This window comes from Lolium perenne, chromosome 5 (assembly GCF_019359855.2).
Source record: "Lolium perenne isolate Kyuss_39 chromosome 5, Kyuss_2.0, whole genome shotgun sequence".
NCBI classification, from domain to species: domain Eukaryota; kingdom Viridiplantae; phylum Streptophyta; class Magnoliopsida; order Poales; family Poaceae; genus Lolium; species Lolium perenne.
Genome location: NC_067248.2, coordinates 233,034,319 through 233,052,490, shown reverse-complemented (window position 1 = coordinate 233,052,490; position 18,172 = coordinate 233,034,319). Strand labels below are relative to the sequence as shown.

The following is an 18,172-nucleotide window of genomic DNA, read 5'->3' as shown; positions in this document are numbered from 1 at the left end:
AGGTGAGGATTTCATAGTCAATTTCTGGTGGCGTTGCGCAAGCGTGCCATTCCCAAGGCGCACTGCCTGAGTGTCAATAATGTGGATGCAACGTGAGATAGAAGTTGGAAGGAGATCGGGTGATGGCCGCTGCTTCCTCTGCCTTGAATATCAGATATCACTGCCACTTTCCTACCTGCAACGTTGAGAGGTAAAAGTTGATGGCATTACACAACTGGTACTGCTCACACCTCAAAAGTTTTTAGTTCAATTTCAGTCTCATTTTTATAGAATTGTGTTGTTATTCGTGCTTGATACTGGTTTTTTTAGTAGCATCTCACCATGTCAAGAACGATTTTCTCTATAAAAAATGTTGCTTGATACCGTTATGTTCTAGCGTTGCCGAAACACACCGTTTGATTGTGTCTTTTCTAGATACCATTACAATTCTGTGTCACATTTGTTATAGCTAAAAACTAACGTTGAAAACTAACGGTGTTCGGCACCAAATTTTCCCAAAAAAACAACCCGTTGTATAATTCTTTCAAGAACTTTGTGTTTTCGCTTGTCATAAATTCTCGATGGGTGGTGCAATAGGGACAATATGAGAGCCATGAAATAAAGAGGTATGAGTGTAGACACTAACCGCGCCATGGGTGGTGCGAAGCACGGGCTTTATCCTAGTAGCTACCAATGGTCGCATCATGCTAATAATCAATTCATACAGTGACTCATGCTCACTCCGCGCCTCCAATTTCCACGACGATCTTGCCGGTGGCGTGCCCGTCGACGCTCTTCGCCCACGCCTCCTGCGCTCTGCTCAGCGGGTACCTCGAGTCCACCGCCGTCCTGAGCTTCCCCTGCCTCGCCAGCTCCACCAGCCACTCCATCTCCTCTCTCCTGGGCGTCAGCATCAGCGGCGCCAGCCTCTTCTTGGCGAACGTCACCTTCTGCAGGAGCGACGTTAGCGCGGCGCGGACCCCCGGCGTGACGTCTGCGGCCGTGCCGCCCTCGTCGGACAGCACTGCCTTAAGCGCCGGCCAGGACAACCCCGCCGCGCAGTTCGCCACCGCGTCGTACCTCCTGCCGGACGGGCTCCGCAGCGCCGCGCCCTCGGGCGTCTTGTAGTCCAGCACCTCGTCGGCGCCCAGGCCCTGGATGAAGGCCACGTTGCGCGCGCCGCAGGTGGCCGTCACGTGTAGGCCGGCGAGCTTGGCCAGCTGCACCGCGTAGTGGCCCACGCCGCCGGACGCCGCGGTCACCAGCACGTTCTTCGGCCCGGTGGAGCCGGACGTCTTCTTGTCGAAGCTGACCCCCGTGGCCTTGAGCAGCTGGAGCGCGCTGCTGGCGGCGGCCGGCAGGCAGGCGCCATCGACGGCCGACACCTCCGGCGGTCTCGCCACCGTGAGCGCCGCTGGGGCCACCGCGTACTCGGCGAGTCCGCCGCCGCTCTGCAGCCACCGATCATTTCACAAATCAGAGCACTGGGTTTTTACTGTTCGGTACAGACGGAATAGTAGCATCTGGTGGTGCGTCGTCCTTACCGGGAAGCTGATCGAGATGACCTTGTCGCCTGGTTTGAAGCCGGTGACGCCGCTGCCCAGCTCCACGACTTCGCCGGCTAGATCGCCAACTGCATGTTTCCCAAATGGCAAAGAGTTCTTGCATGAGCACTTAGCAAAATAGAGGGATGTCGGAAAATTTAAAACAGAGGCCGAACTACGCGTAGTTTTTTATTTGTTAACACTCGTAATTTGTATTTTAAAGTTTTAAAATATTTAAAACAAAATTTTGAAGATAGCCAATCATGTATACTGCAATGATGTAAATTTTCCAGAATTCTGTCTACATCTAAATTCTGCAGCTGTTGCTTGAATGAGTACCGATTTTAAGCTTCTTTTCCGATTTAGCTGCAGATTTCAGTCAGTTCAAGAAGTTGAGCAGAAAGAAGAGCATGTCTGTCATTTGTGACAGGCCCTGGATCATAATCACCATACAAATGATATCTCCAGTATCAGCAAGCCGACCGGCGTCATGCGGTTTCTGTTTGGCCATTGTTGCGGCAGCAAACTTTGATCACGAAACTGATACTGAATTCGATAGCCATGTGCCAGCCTGAAGCTAGATTACCTGGCGTGAAGGGGAACTTTCCGGGGAGGAATGGCCGGAGCATGCCCTTCTGGATCTTCCAGTCGATGGGGTTGATGCTGGCCGCCTCCATCTTGAGCAGAACCTCCCCCTTCTTCGGCGACGGGACCGGCACCTCCACATGCTGAATGAAATCAACCAGTAATGTTCAGTACTTCAGTTCAGTTCATCTCTGCGTCGACGTTGATGAACCAAGCGCACGTACCTTGAGGCCTTCCGCTCCTCCGCCATACTTGTCGTACTGCACGGCCTTCATAGTCCTCGGAGTCGCCATGGCCGCGGACTGTTGCGTGCTCGTGCGGAAGAGAGGAAAACAGGGGAAGAGAGAGTGAAGAAAGAGAGACAGGTGGGTGGTGTGCAATGCGCTGATGCTGATAGATATTGGTGGCACTCGTGCACGGAACTTGGCCGTCCAACGGTGTCGCCCAGCCGCGGAGGGTACACCGTGCCGCTGGCGATTTTTTTTTTAAATAATACACTTTTTTTATTAAATCCAGAAATAATACTCGATTTTCATTTTTTACACGAATAATACACCATCGGGGTGTGTGAAACTGAAATGGAGAAATCGGGGTGCCAAATCCCGAAACGGAGGGAATCTGGCGTGCGAGGCCAAAGTCGAGGACTTGGACCCCGAAGAGTGCCTGTCGGCCACGCGCGGCCCATGTCGGCATGTCTCCTCGCCAGGAGCAGATGCTGTCGGGGCCCGGAATCCCGATGCGCGGTATTCGGGGAGGGTGACCCCGAGTTGGGCAGCGTGACTCCGAATCGCGGGAGAATAAATTTGTCCGCGCACGCTGCGGCCTCGCCCGAGCGCGCTGCTGCCTCGACTCTCTTCTTCCTCCTCCAGCTCTCAGTTCATCTGCTTTCCACAGAAGCAGAGCACATCACACAGAGGAGCTGGGGTTCTGCGGTCTTGGCCGCTACGTACCGAGGTATGTGTAAGGGTTGCTAGCTCACCTTGCAGGGTTCTGGAATCGTTGGTTGCCCACTCCTGTTGCAGCTCTGGTCCTGGGCGAGGTTTCCCATCGGCCGTCCTGAGATTGGTGGTGGGTCTTGGCCGACAGACGAGTTGTACGGCGCGGATCGCATCGACATGCCGACGTTTGGTTCTCTATGGACATCGTGGAAGGTATACGCAATATTTACTCCGTTTTATATTGTTATATAAAATGTAACACTAACATAGTTATGTTATGTTATGCAGAGACTTTTTGGGCATAATCAGCTAAGGAATTGCTACTCAGCATTCACAGAGCAGTTTGACCTACTACTAGAGAGTGATGTCAACTGACAGCGATACAGTGAGGACCACCGCGACGGGGCATACCCAGGCGGTATATCGAACATGTGTACCAGAGATTGGACCTACTGGATGACGAAGGCGAAGATCATCTTCGATATCTTCGTAGAGGAGATGTCGCATCAGAGGGTCATGAGACAATTTGGACAGCGTCAGTTGATCGAGCCACCACCTCCCACCGTTCCTCTACCACCACGCATTCACGCGTGAGTACAATTTAATTTTGTCCTAAGTTATTACATAAATTAAACAATCATTGACGACATGCATTTTTAGGTTAAACAGAAAATGAGCGAACAAGACTGCTGCTGGATGGGTACAGGTCCTGGCTCCATACATCACGGGTTGGGCCAATGCGCCGGAAGTATCATGGTTCACTAGGGAGCTGTTTGATCTCCAGGAATTTCAGCAGTACTTGCGAGCTTACATGCGTAGGACACGACTTCGGCTGAGCCAGGCGTGTGACCCAGTTGAGAGGGCTCCCTCGACACAGTGGGACACCTACCCTCGTCACTCCACTTCAGGCATTCGGCATCACGCTGTAAGTCAAATTTATTTATTGTACATTTTGCCAACACATTACTAATTTGTGCTCACAATTGTAGGCCGAGTTGACGGCGGAGCTCCAAGATGACGTCGCCAATATACACGCTCTCTCTCCTCCGGCCCACTTCTTGGACGGTATGAGCACCACGCCTCCTTCGCACATCGTTTTTAGGACAAACTACGTCGAATCTACTCGGCTCTCACATGCACCCGATCTTCGGATGTTGTCGAGTACCGAGCAGCACCAACAAATTAAACGGTACACCAAGCGATAATTAAGATACAACTTACTACTGCAACATACCTCTCTTCTAACAAATTAAACGGTACACCAACGCTACAACATAGTGCAAGATCCATGACTACTGCTAACAGAACACTAAGAACACAGCACACCCTTTCCCTTGCCCTTCAACGATGCAGCTTTCATGGCCTTGGTGCTAGGCTTGAAGTCGTCGTCCGAGTCGACGACCGGCGGTGCAGCGCTCTTGCCCTTCGAGGACTTGACACTCTTGCCCTTCGACGATGCAACTTTCTTTGCCTTGGTGCTAGGCTCGAAGATATCATCGTCGTCTTCACTCTTAGCCGCCCATCGTTCTGGATATTTCAAATCCCTTCCCCTGTCTTCTTCATTCTTCCATGTTAGTGACTTCCACTTCTCATTCAACCTGATAAGCTCACACCTTATTTCCCGTGGGCTACGAGCTGACATCTTCTTGACTGGATATCTATAAGACGAAGTCTCAAATTTCCTACCCACCTTACCGAGCAAGGCGTCGCTACTGATGAACTCCTCGGAGGTCTCTACCTTACTCTCCCTCATCACATAGCGGGCACTGTCTAAAAGATGTTCGGCCATGAATTCGTTGAAAAGATGGGGGGATTCTTATATGGGGGATCCATCTTATTGAGAGAATACACTGAAAGACAAGGAAACGGTGGGGTTTTTTTTATGGGCTAGAAGGGATGACTTTCGGCGGGAAGATGTGAGCGGGAAAAATTGGGCGGGAAAAAGTGGCGGAAGATTTGGGCGGGAATAAATCGCGGGAAAATTGGGCGGGCAAAAATTGGGCGGCGAATTTCGGCGGGAAACAATTGAGCCAAAATTTCGGACACAAATTTTTTGCGGCAAATTCATTTCACATTAATACTAAAACTGAAATTAAGATACATTGCAGCTGAAATTAAAATACGGAATTTAAGATACAACGACAAACTAAAACTGAAATTAAGATACATAGCCAGTACGACACATCACTCTACTTTCACTGCGTCCACCGTGGCCATTTTCCAGACTTGTCGCCGCGTTCTTCTACCACTTGCGCCTCAGCAGCTCTTTTCCTTAGTCTCTTCCTCTCCGCTTCACGAGCCTCCCTGCGCACTTCTTCCTCTGCAAACCTACGTGCAGCCTCATCATCCATCCTCATCTGATTCACCTCGCGATTACGAGCTTGTTCCGTCCTTAGTTTCTGTATCTGCCTCTCTCGCTCTGCTTTTTCATTAGCACGAACCTTTTCCCAACGCTCCTCCTCAAAGAACGTTTCTCACGCACGCCGGTGTTTCTCCTCAACCTGCTGGCACGCCCAATCCGGCTGCTCCGTGCCTATCCAGTGAAACCATTTGCATAGGGGCGGGGGACACTGCAACACAAACAGTAACATTAAATCACATTCACAAATAAATTTATGCCTACATAAATTTATGTCGAAACATACCGGCGGCCTGGTGGACGACGAAGCTGAACTACGGGATGGATCATGCTCATAGCTCGCACACATTAAAAATTTCATGCCAAACCAGTCGGAAAAATCCTCCACCTGCTTAACCTTAGCAAGATGGCCGCACCAACACCGCCCCGCAGTCACACCCGGGGGCAAACTTGCAGCCTTCGCCTTCACCGGCCTAAGCTGCTGGTCGGAGCACGACACACTCATGATGGCTAAGGATGAGCAAACAGAAAAAAAAAGATAGAAGCACTTGTGCAGCGAAGAGTGTTGATGCCTGCTTTTATAGACAAAATTCCGAGAGCGTGGCGGGAAAATATAGCGGGAGCTAGTGGCGGGATAAAATTGGCGGGAAGAAGTGGCGGGAAGGAGTGGCGGGAAGGGTGGCGGGAAGGGTGTCGGGAAGTGCGGGAGCGAAACACGGCGATGTGAACGTGAAAATGCGGGAAAAAAATCGGCTGGTGCAAACACCTCGGGTTCACCTAACCCGAATTAAAGATATCGGGTTCAACTAACCCGAAATTGGGAAATCGGGTTTAACTACCCCGGCTTAATATTTCCATTCTATTTGTTTTTCATCGAGGCACGGTACCACGTATAATCGGGTTGGCCTACCCCGATTTCTTAAAATCGGGCTCCTCTGCCCCGATTTCTCCATTTTGGATTCATAGACACTGACGGTGTATTATTCCTGAAAAAGATGAAAAACGAGTATTATTTCTGTATTTAATAATAATTAGTGTATTATTTTAAAAAAATCGCGTGGCGCTGGACATGTTTCGTCTCGGCTTTTCTCTATATTTCATTTCTTTTGCTTGTGTTAGGCTGTAGCCGTACCCTTCTTGTGGTAATTCTCCCAAATGCTGTACTGATTCTAGAAAAAAAATGCTCCTGCTTTCGGTGTAAGTCTATCACAGGTTTCAGGTACAAGTATGATACAAATTTTGTACCATATCTAATCATGAGAATCAAAGTAAAATTATGTAATTTCAGCAGAAATATAAACAAGTACATATTGTTTTAGTTTATTTCACATATAATTATTTTGTGAGGACAAGAGGTTGGCATTAGATGATTGGGAGAGACATGTATATCCGGCAGGGGAGGTTTTTCTTTGGACCAGTGGGCTCAGGGGTTGTCAATATTGAAAAATATCCGTCAGTATTCGGAATTTGTTACATGGTCAATTTTTTTGGGTACAAAATCAAAGTTTTATATTCTTTCTGGACAAAAGAGCACTTTTATTGAACCCAAAAGTTCAGATCAAGAAGGATAAAGCATAGTCCCACGGCATATTCTGAGCTAAGGTGCATAACACCGATAATAAATAGTGGAAGAAGATTAAATACAAAAATACAAAGCCTAACATTCTTTTTACAAAAATAGGTTCTTCAACCACCTAGCGAGTGGAGCTTAAATGAAGTTAACCGGCAACCACAAAGTTAGTTTCGTCAGTGAAACACATCGAAGAACACGCACGATGTCTAGTGCTGTGCAGCCGAGATTCTGGATCAACCAAGCGCAGGTACCTTGAGGCCTTCCGCTCCTCCGCCAAACTTGTCGTACTGCACTGCCTTCATGGTCCTTGGAGTCGCCATGGCCGCGCACTAGCCGAGAGAGAGTGAAGAAAGAGAGACTGGTGGGTGGTGTGCAATGCGCTGATGTTGATACATATTGGTGGCACTCGTGGATGGAACTTGGCCCTTCTCGCGGTGCCTGAACCATCAGCTCCCTATCCAACGGTGTGGCTCAGCTGCTGCGACCGATGCATGCCGCGGAGAGTATAGCGCTGGACATATCTCGTCTTGGCTTTTCTCTACCTTTTCATTTCTTTTGCTTGTGTTATTTCAACCTCGGAAGCGGCGCTTGTGCAGGCGGCTACAACAAGAGGAGACCTAGCAGACTATCAAATGATGCTTCGCATAGTAGTGGAGCCTTTCCTATGGTGAACAAGAAAGTATGTATGCTAGGTTTTGCATGGTAGTGGTTTCCGATATGCCGGAAACAACGTAAGGGACTAGATGCATACTCTGTCCTTGGGCACAACCGTGCACCATGCTCCCTCGAAGCAGCATAGGTGGCATGGCGTTGTACTATCGGAACACTCAGACAGAGCATAGTCTTTAACAAACTCATGATTTTCTGTGGCACAAACTCCCCAAACAAACGTTGAAACAAAGATACAAGTAGGTTGGTAGTGTGTAGACATAGATTGAAGAAGGGAGAACTGAGTTCTTACATGTACACGGAATGTGGTGATTGGCACTCTCTTTGAAATTTTTATGTTCAAATTGAGTGAAGCTTGGGCCGGATCTCTCTGCTTCTTGTTGTTGTAGCCATAGCAGAACGCATATTTTGCACTCTTAGTCTTTGCACTTTGAGTACTACTCTCTGTAACATTCAGAACACATCTCCATGGTGGTGGCACAAAGGATGACTACAGCATACACAGTGAGCCCTCTGTTGAATGCACATGCACATCTTCCGCCCACGGATCGGTTGGATTGCACATACTTTGGCCACGGGTATCTTCCCATTCATGGAGCATATAAGCAATTTATGCAGCCACAAGTGTGATGACGACTGACTTTGCGAAAGACCTTGCTGAGCCTTTGACAATAAGGTGCAGTTCGCGAAGCACTTGTTCCCTCTGTTCTTCTTCATGTATGTTATTAGCACTCTTCGGTGTCGGGAGCAGAATGGGTATAGGTCACTTAATTTATACTAAATAATTTTACTTCACCATATTTCCGCTAAATATATGTCGCAAAATATCAGTACTATTTAATTTTGTTATCTAAACCGATCTGGCCACTAAATATATATATCACTTTTATCAATAGTATTTGTATATACTATCTTTGAAAAATGCTTTTAAGTATGACTGGCAGACGTAAAAACTAATCATGACATCTATATTAAAAGACAATTCGAGTGTTTAATCTCTACAAATATAATTTGTTGTGAGAAACATGAACTATGTTTTATTGATTTGTATTATTTAACTTATGCTTATGAAAAACATGATAAAATGAAGTCTAAGCTAAGAAAAATAAAACTCTCGCATTACTATCTTGAAAATTAGTTTATGTTCATTAGTATATTCAAGTGCACTTATAGATATACTTGTTCTTTGTTTCTGAAATATCTATAATAAAAAATGTTTTTTATTATATGAATTATACAAACAACGTAATAGAGGATTGTAGAGTATAAGAGTATCAAGCTTGAGTACAACTAAATCGTGAATTCTACTCCTAAAAATTGTGACTTCTTATGTGTCACCAAGTAGTCCTTTAATCCCCTCTTTCCATAGGTTACCAGATACATCCTTTATTCTAATCCAAATCATGCACACCGCTTGTAACATGCATGTATATTTAAAATATGGATGTGGCTATATTTCTTAGTCGATTGAGAACTAATTTTGTTCTCAGCTAGATGATATCATCAAATTTCAGTTGCAACTCGTTTTACAACTCATGACTAGCACGAATCAAGATGCAAATCAAATGATGTAAGACTTAACTGAACACGAAGTTGATTCTCAGCTAGCCAAGAACTAGCAAATCACTTAAAATATAGACTCTCTGTAACGTAAAAGGAACTATTGCATTTCCTTGGTCCCATCTCCTCCCCAAGAACCTCATTCTCCGTTCCTCCCCAGGAACCCCATCTCCTCCCGCACCTGCGCGGCGGAGCCGCGCCGAGCGGCCCCCCAGCGACTCCCCTCCTCCTCCTCCCCAGCGGCTCCCCTCCTCCCGCCGCCGCCGCCTGAAGCACGGCCGGGCAAAGCCCTGGAAGCGTGGCGGCGACGGTGGACTTCCTCGGCCACGGCATCCGTGGGGGCGCGGGTTCGCGTCTCCGGCGGCGGCGATCCGCATCGGGCTGTCGACGGTGGTGCCATGGAGCGGCGGTGACCAGAGGAGGGAGAGCATCTCCATCGTTTGGCGGGCGGCGGCGGTGGTTCGGGTCCGATCTGGGTCCTGGCGGGCTCGGGTGGGCTGCGATCTTACTGTTGCGGTCATAAAGATGCCGGCTTCGTGCAGGTTTCTTGGTTCATTCCGAGGCACGAGGACGCCATGGGCGACTGTCCTTGGCATGGTGGTGGCGGCCTCTTCCTTCGCCGGAGGTGGTCGGCTGGTAGCTAGGGTGGCGGATCACGAGATCCGTCTACTCCGGCGATGAAGATCTAGTCGACGACGAGCTAGCGGTGAAGGGGCCACTGGTGAAAACCGCGCCTTGAAATCATTCTTGGCAGATGATGGCGGCGGCTGTTGGCGTCGTTCCCTTGCGACGACATCATCTTTGCTGGCCTCTACGCTGGCTCTTGCTGAGTTGGGGACTAGCGGCTGTCGGTGAAAGCCGTGCCGCGATTGGCGGGCGTTGGCAGCGTTAAGCATCGCTTCCTTCTTGAAGGCATCGTTGTCGCAGTATGCGGCTACTCACTCATGCTGCTTCGGGAGAAACCCTAGATCCGGGTCTCCCGGATCGGATGATGACGGTGCTTCCTGCGTCGTTCTACCTCTTGGGGCATCATTTTTGGAGCAGTGGCTGGATGAAGGTGGATCTTTGGTGGAGTGGTGATAACGCGTGAAGCACACGTCCGTTGGGAACCCCAAGAGGAAGGTGTGATGCGTACAGCAGCAAGTTTTCCCTCAGTAAGAAACCAAGGTTATCGAACCAGTAGGAGATGAAGGCCACGTGAAGGTTGTTGGTGAAGGAGTGTAGTGCGGCGCAACACCAGGGATTCCGGCGCCAACGTGGAACCTGCACAACACAATCAAAATACTTTGCCCCAACTTAACAGTGAGGTTGTCAATCTCACTGGCTTGCTGTAAACAAAGGATTAAACGTATGGTGTGGAGAATGATGTTTGTTTGCAAAGAACAGCACAGAACAGAGTTTGCAGTAGATTGTATTTCAGATGTAAAAGAATGGACCGGGGTCCACAGTTCACTAGTGGTGTCTCTCCAATAAGATAAATAGCATGTTGGGTGAACAAATTACAGTTGGGCAATTGACAAATAGAGATGGCATAACAATGCACATACAAATCATGATGACTAATATGAGATTTACTTAGGGCATTACGACAAAGTACATAGACCGCTATCCAGCATGCATCTATGCCTAAAAAGTCCACCTTCGGGTTAGCATCTGCACCCCTTTCAGTATTAAGTTGCAAACAACAGACAATTGCATTAAGTATGGTGCGTAATGTAATCAACACAAATATCCTTAGACAAAGCATCGATGTTTTATCCCTAGTGGCAACATCACATCCACAACCTTAGAACTTTCTGTCACTGTCCCAGATTCAATGGAGGCATGAACCCACTATCGAGCATAAATACCCCCTCTTGGAGTCACAAGTATCAACTTGGCCAGAGCCTCTACTAGCAACGGAGAGCATACAAGATCATAAACAACACATATATGATAGATCAATAATCAACTTGACATAGTATTCCATATTCATCGGATCCCAACAAACACAACATGTAGCATTACAAATAGATGATCTTGATCATGATAGGCAGCTCACAAGATCTAAACATGATAGCACAAGAGGAGAAGACAACCATCTAGCTACTGCTATGGACCCATAGTCCAAGGATGAACTACTCACGCATCAATCCGGAGGCGGGCATGATGATGTAGAGCCCTCCGGTGATGATTCCTCTCTCCGGCAGGGTGCCGGAGGCGATCTCCTGAATCCCCCGAGATGGGATTGGCGGCGACGGCGTCACAGTATGTTTTCTCGTATCGTGGCTCTCGGTACTAGGGTTTTCGCGACGGAGAGAATAAATAGGCGAAGGGGCAGAGTCGGAGGACGCCCGAGGGGCCCACCCCACAGGCCGGCGCCCCCCCTCCAGGCCACGCCGCCCTAGGGTGTGGGGCCACCTTGGCCCCTCTCCGTCTCCTCTTCGGTGTTCTGGAAGGCTCCGTGCAAAATAAGACCGTGGGCTTTTGTTTCGTCCAATTCCGAGAATATTTCCTGTGTAAGATTTCTGAAATCAAAAACAGCAGAAAACAGGAACTGGCGCTTCGGCATCTTGTTAATAGGTTAGTGCCGGAAAATGCATCAAAATGATATAAAGTGTATATAAAACATGTGAGTATTGTCATAAAACTAGCATGAAACATAAGAAATTATAGATACGTTTGAGACGTATCAAGTGGTGTTCATCTACCACGTTGACGTTGATGATTCCCGGTGGCATGGAGCTGCAGGGTATCGAAAACGGGCGCGGACTGCAGGACACGTGCAGGATGGTGGAGTTGTCTGCCGTCATGGTGACATCGACGGCAGGTCTGTGGCGTGTGTGTTGGCGTGCGCTGAGAGTCTGCTTGACTGGATGTGCTTCTCACCTGCTATTGGGAGGCTTGGGAAGGCATTTGGTTGTTTGGATGATGTGAGTTGGTGTATTGTCACCCCCTTCATCCCTCTGTAGGTTTAGCGAGGTGGTTTTGAGTTTGATCTTTTGTATTGCTCTTGTAAGATGTTGCGAATAATCTAATAAAAAGCCGTGTGCATTCCTTGGATGCAGAAGCTGGGGTGATTTTTTTCCCCATTTCGGAAAAAAAAAACTTCCTTTGTCCTTATTTACATGTACTTTTTTTAAAACAACCTTATTTACATGTCGTCCTTGGTTTTTGTCAATCATGAAAATTCTCATAAAAGTTGTACCAATAAAAACTTCCTGCCAATAAAAATTTGATGGTAGCATTGGTGTTTTGGTCCAGCAATAATGAATATGGGCAGTGTAAAATTATCGATATGGATGGCAGAACACCAGAGTTTATGGTTCTGGCCCTTATGAGGAGGTGATACCCTGCTCTTGTTTGTGGTGGTTCATATTTCCTTTGGTATTTTCCTAACAATACTTAACGGGGACAATGGATGTATCAGAACTTGATGGTAGCCTCCGGAGAACGATTTAGACATGTTTGGGCCCGAAAATAGCGTCCAGTAACAACTCTACTCCTGTTTGTAGCTAGTTTGAGCATAAAAATAGAAAGAAGCATATAGGTTTGGGAGCACGAGAGGTTGGGATGAGATGAGCGGGAAGAGGGATGTAGACTAGCCGCAAAGGTTTGTTTTACTAGGGGGTGTTGCCACGCAAAACTGCCGCGCAACACCAGGATAACCGTCGTACTTTCGTGACGACGAACGATTGCTTTTCCGGCAAAGCAACAAAGGATCCTCGATTTCGAAGAGGAGATACGGCCGCTTTTCAGCGCAAAACGGCAAAGATGAACCAAAACCCTAGGGTTGCTAGGACATGGCAGAGAAGAACGATAAAGAAAACGTACGTAAAACAAAAGTAGATTGTATTGTGTATAGATCGATTGGTTGGGGGTTTTCCTCAATCGGCCATGGCCTATTTATAGGCACGGAGGACTTATCGTACATTAGAACTTAGCGTACAGATATAAAACTCTACGAGCTAGCTAAACCGAATATATCCGTACAGATATAAAACTCTACGAGCTAGCTAAACCGAATATATCCTTGATTCGGTTACCATGTATGAATTAATACCTGCCTATTCTACTCGTAAGCAGATACGTGATAACTCCAAACAAGATCTAAACTTGGACGTGATTTGCTTGGTAGCTTCTGAACATGACGCTTCAGTCTGGCATCGGAAGCCTGTCCTATGCAGCAGCGTTTTAGCTTAACATATTTTAGAACTTGCCTTTGGTCGCCACGGTAGTCCATACAAAACTCCTTATAATTGTCCTTATTAAATAACCTTGTATGTTTGATCTGCCGCCGTGGTATTTGAATTCAACTATGATCAGACCTGCATTTTGAACTAAATAACAAGTCCAAATAGATATGTCAATCAACGATTAAATCACACACTTTAAATTAATTTGGCCAATCATAAAAACCAGCTAGCCAAATTACGCCATCAACACATGCCCCCCTGTTTTTGGTACGATTGAATTGACCAAAAACAATTCTGCAATACCTTAGGACGATGCCAATAACTTCAGTGGCCATAATTTTTCTTAGGGCGATATCCAAAGAACACATCGGCCAATTTTAATATGACGATACTCAAAATAATATATCGGCCAAACTATGTTAGGGTGATATTTCAAGTAACATAACGGCCATGATATCTTCAAGCCTCTTGCCACACACTAGGATATACCTATGTATTTATTTTCCATTGAGTGATGTTGGTAACTTCTCCTCTCTATAAGTCTATATGAGTCTTCCCAACTCGGCGACCAGTTGCCGAATTTTCTATATAGTCCCTATCTCACACTCCTTTTAGTGTTGATAACAATTTCCTAACAATGTCGGCCAATAAAACCCGCTATTTTTTTTTAACCATCACATCTCTTGAGCTGACTGGTGTGTTTTGCATATTGCTTCATGCACTTTAACCTTAGCTAATATATTTTGATCAGATTCCAGAAACTTCAAAAGGAAACCATCTATAGTACTTAGATATAATTCGGCAGTCTATAAGCTACATGTGAAAGCTTGTGGCCGAATTATTTCATCTCTAATTTGACTTGGATCCTCTAAATAATAAACTAGTGGAACTCTCCAATCATCAGGTTCCAATCTATTTTCTAACTCGGCTGTTTGTAACTCATTTACCGAATTAGCTCCCTGTACTTACTAGTTTCTGGACTGAATTAGAATCAGCGATATTATGCTCTGAATCACCTTTGCATTGTACGACTAGTTTTTGAACGGAACGGGTTGCACCCTGTACCAAGCTAGCATCCAGCAATGCCAACTTATATTTTCTAATTCGGTTGTATGTAGCTTATGTACCGAATTAACATTATCATGCAATACTTGCTGCTGGACCAAACCTGGATATGCAGACCCATGGATGGAAACAACAACAGTCTTACTTTTAGCAGCTACAAGCATCGGCCTTTCTAATATAAAAAATTTCCTTGTGCTAATACGAAAACCTGATGCTTGTTGTGCTAAATAATCAGCTCTTAAATTTTCTTCTCTAGCTATATGATGTATAATTAACTCATCTAGAGACTCAATTATATCTAAAACACTGGTCCAAATAACTATTTAGTACTTCATCAAAACATTGGAATTCGCTTTTATTTTGGCGCAATACCAGAAGCGAATCCCAGAAAGCATATGTAACCACCCATGTCTACTAAACTTTCTAGAGAAAATCAAAACCTTATATTCAGTTTGGTTGTTAGTACAAAGACATTTCAAACGGACCGATGTTTCATAAGCTATATTATTAGGGGAAATTAAAACATGGCTGACACCATATCCGTCTCTACAAACCAATCCATTAAAATATTTTTTTTTTCATGGGCAAACACCAACAAAAATAATATTTTCCTCATCCTTAGTCATATGACCAACAATAGAATCGGCGATAACTTCACCTTTCATAGCACGCATCGATTCATATGCTAAATCACATTAGATTAGTGCTAAACCCATTTTCTAATCCTACTATTGGTAATCGGTCGATGTAACGTAAATAGTTAAACATGCCGGCTATCAAGTTTGCACACATATACTAGAAAGTAGATAATGCCGAAAATTGGTACATGTATAATATAAAGATACACATAAATTTTCAGTAAACACGTACCGATTCTCGGCGTCGAGTAAGCTACAGCTCAGATATGAAATGATGTACTTCCTCTAGATATCCTCTTCGTAGGCACCATTGGTTTATCTTGATTAAACCATTCATTATGCCAGTTCTCAGGTGACTTTTCTCTAATTTCGAATACTTGTAGTCGTTGTACCCGTCGTTTTTGAGTATGTGTGCGTCCTGTTGGGTACCACTGAGGTCCTGGTTTAGTTCATGCTACAACTGACTTAATTCTGTTGCCCCCCGAGTTCCGCGGCCTGTACTGATGTGATATCATTTTTGGCGCAAATAGTTTGTCCTCGGCCGAAAACATTCTCTGCGGATCAGATATGTCGCTGGCTACAACTCTCTGGCTACCTCCATTTCTTGAATCCCAGCATTGCATATATGTACTAGCATCAGATTTGAGAGTTGTTGGAGACAAACAAGCTGAAACAGCATACCTTCTAGCCGATCCAGATTTCCTACTTATACGTGTGCTAAAGGATGCCAGCATATCATTTGCATGTTTCCCTTCTGTACTAGCAACCTTTTCTTTAACTGAACTAGAACAAACTCGATCATTGTCAGCTGTTTTGTGATTATTAACAACACCTACAGCTGATCGATGGTCACCAACCTTCAAACCATGGGTAGCATCTAAATCATCTGGGCTTTTTACGCACTTAGGTTCAACACGGTTCACTGGCATCCACATGAGTTTGCGGTCACCCTTACAGTTTCTAACATCTTCCTTGTGCACCAGGGATCGGTTTCCTCGAATAATAGTTGTATCACGCGACATTGCTTTCTGATTGAACCGAACCTTTTTCTCATGCAATTTTGGTCTGAACATATGCCTTGACGGAACCCACTCCGGCTGAAGATAACATGCTGGCCATGTATGATACGGGGAATTATAATCCCATGGAGGAAATTGAGGACACATAGGAGGTGGGCAGCCCCAATGTATTGGCACCACTGGGAAATAAGGTTGCCCGTTACCTCCAAGCCGACTAAACACCTTGTTGACCTTGCGCGAAGTGTATTTGTCCAACATATGTTTAACAGTCGGCTTTGGTCTTGGAGCTTGTTTTCTCTTTCTTTCATCGACGTTTTGTACTCCTACAATTGGATTTTTTGGTTTGATCATCCTAGGCGCAGCATTATCATCAATGATAACATTTTCCCTTTGGTAGATTCGGCCTGATCCGACCGAATGAGAATTTTCTTGTTCTTGAAGTCAACCTTATTGATGGGAAAAAGATTAATATCGAGCTTCGTCTTAGAACATTCTATAAATATCAATCGTCCATCATCAATGGCCGATTGTACCTGTCGACGAAACACGTTACAACCATTAGTAGCATGTGAAAAAGAATTGTGCCACTTACAATAAGATCTTCCAGCCAATTCTTCTGAAGGTGGAATTTCATGACCATCTCTTATTCTAATTACTTTTTCTTGCACCAATGTATCAAAAACTTTATCGCACTTGCTAAAATCAAAATTATACTTAATATCCTCTCGCTTAGTAGGTGTAGGGTTCAAAGAAGAACATGCAAAAGGTTTTGACGTAGGTGCTTGCACCCATTCGGCTATACATATGTCAATATTATCACCACTAGCCGAATCCCCATCATATTCTAAATCCTTAACCATGTGGTTTTCCTTCTCTTTGTTTATATTTTCTTTTAACCGGATATGTTGTTTAATTTCTTTAGCCTGGTTTTCATGTTCCAAAGCTTTTTGTAAAACTTGATTAACATCTAAAAATTCTCGCCCTTCTAATTTTTCCTTAATATGAGCAAGCAGACCCGAAAAGGCACGATCAGCCAAATCCTTTTCGGCTATGTTTAAGTTGAAACAACGGTTTTTGACATCTTGAAACCTCCTAATATAATCATGAACACACTCATTATGTTTCTGCCTAACCATGGTTAAATCTGAAAGTCGAAGTTCAGTTTCACCGCTATAAAAATAATCATGAAATTTTTCCTCCAATTGTGCCCATGTTAAAATAGAGTTAGGAGGAAGCGATGTAAACCAAGTAAATGCAGCACCAGACAAAGACAATAAGAATAACTTTACTCTATAAACATCCGATGTGCGTACCTCACCACATTGTGCTAGAAAACTTCCTACATGCTCAAAAGTGGATCTACCATTTTCCCCCGTAAACTTAACAAAATCTGGAATTCTAAAACCACGTGGATATGGCGTCAAGTCAAAATATTCAGGGTATGGTTTTTGATATGCCCGTGCTCTACCCTTAGGTTCCAAACCAAATTCTCTAAGTATACTAGCAATTTGATCCTTAAAATTATCAGTGGGTCGTGGAGAACTAATTTGTGTAGTGGGTGAAACACAAGTGCGTTGTATTATCTCCGGCAAACTAATTTGAGCATGCGTGGTTTGCTCCGGAGAACCATTATAATAAGCATCTGGTATCGGCCCGTAAGGAATTTCGCTACCAATGGGTAGCAGCGGAGATGTATTATATGCCACCGTTTGATAACTAGGTTGCTGCAAATTAAAATTAAAGCCTACACTTCGGTCCTGACTACTGAAATTTTGTGAAGCCGAAGTTAAAGTACCATGAGTTGCAACACTAGATACAAAATTATTGGCCGAACTACTGACATAATTTCGGCCGCTTTGATTGCAATTTGAATTGATACGAGGATGTAAAATATTTTCATGTTTTCTATTAAGCTGATGTAGTGCTTCGGTCATTGTGTGTGCCCTATTTTTCATATTATAACCATAACCAGTATCTACAGCCACGTCAATTAAATTAGCAATTTTGGTGGTTGAAGTACTTACCTGAGTGTCGAACGTAGGAGAAGGGATTGGTGCCATTACCTTCA

At 45.3% G+C, this 18,172-nt stretch overlaps 1 protein-coding gene across 1 annotated transcript; it reads right to left on the bottom strand.

Moving 5' to 3' along the window:
* Nucleotides 1-510: 510 nt before the first annotated feature.
* On the bottom strand, nucleotides 511-2,497 carry LOC127302266 (chloroplast envelope quinone oxidoreductase homolog). The gene is made up of 4 exons (XM_051332675.2): nucleotides 2,333-2,497; nucleotides 2,110-2,251; nucleotides 1,524-1,612; nucleotides 511-1,430 (listed from the first exon to the last, which is right to left on the bottom strand). The coding sequence occupies exons 1-4, from the start codon at nucleotides 2,399-2,401 to the stop codon at nucleotides 717-719; spliced, it is 1,014 nt and encodes a 337-aa protein (XP_051188635.1). The 5' UTR covers nucleotides 2,402-2,497; the 3' UTR covers nucleotides 511-716.
* Between the last annotated feature and the right edge of the window lie 15,675 nt (nucleotides 2,498-18,172).

Excerpts from the sequence above, each read along its gene's own strand:
- LOC127302266 (XM_051332675.2), bottom strand. The coding sequence starts at position 2,401 with ATGGCGACTCCGAGGACTATGAAGGCCGTGCAGTACGACAAGTATGGC. Across the intron at positions 1,613-2,109 it reads AAAGTTCCCCTTCACGCCAG|TTGGCGATCTAGCCGGCGAA; the intron begins GTAATCTAGCTT and ends GGAAACATGCAG. Across the intron at positions 1,431-1,523 it reads TCATCTCGATCAGCTTCCCG|AGCGGCGGCGGACTCGCCGA; the intron begins GTAAGGACGACG and ends CGGTGGCTGCAG.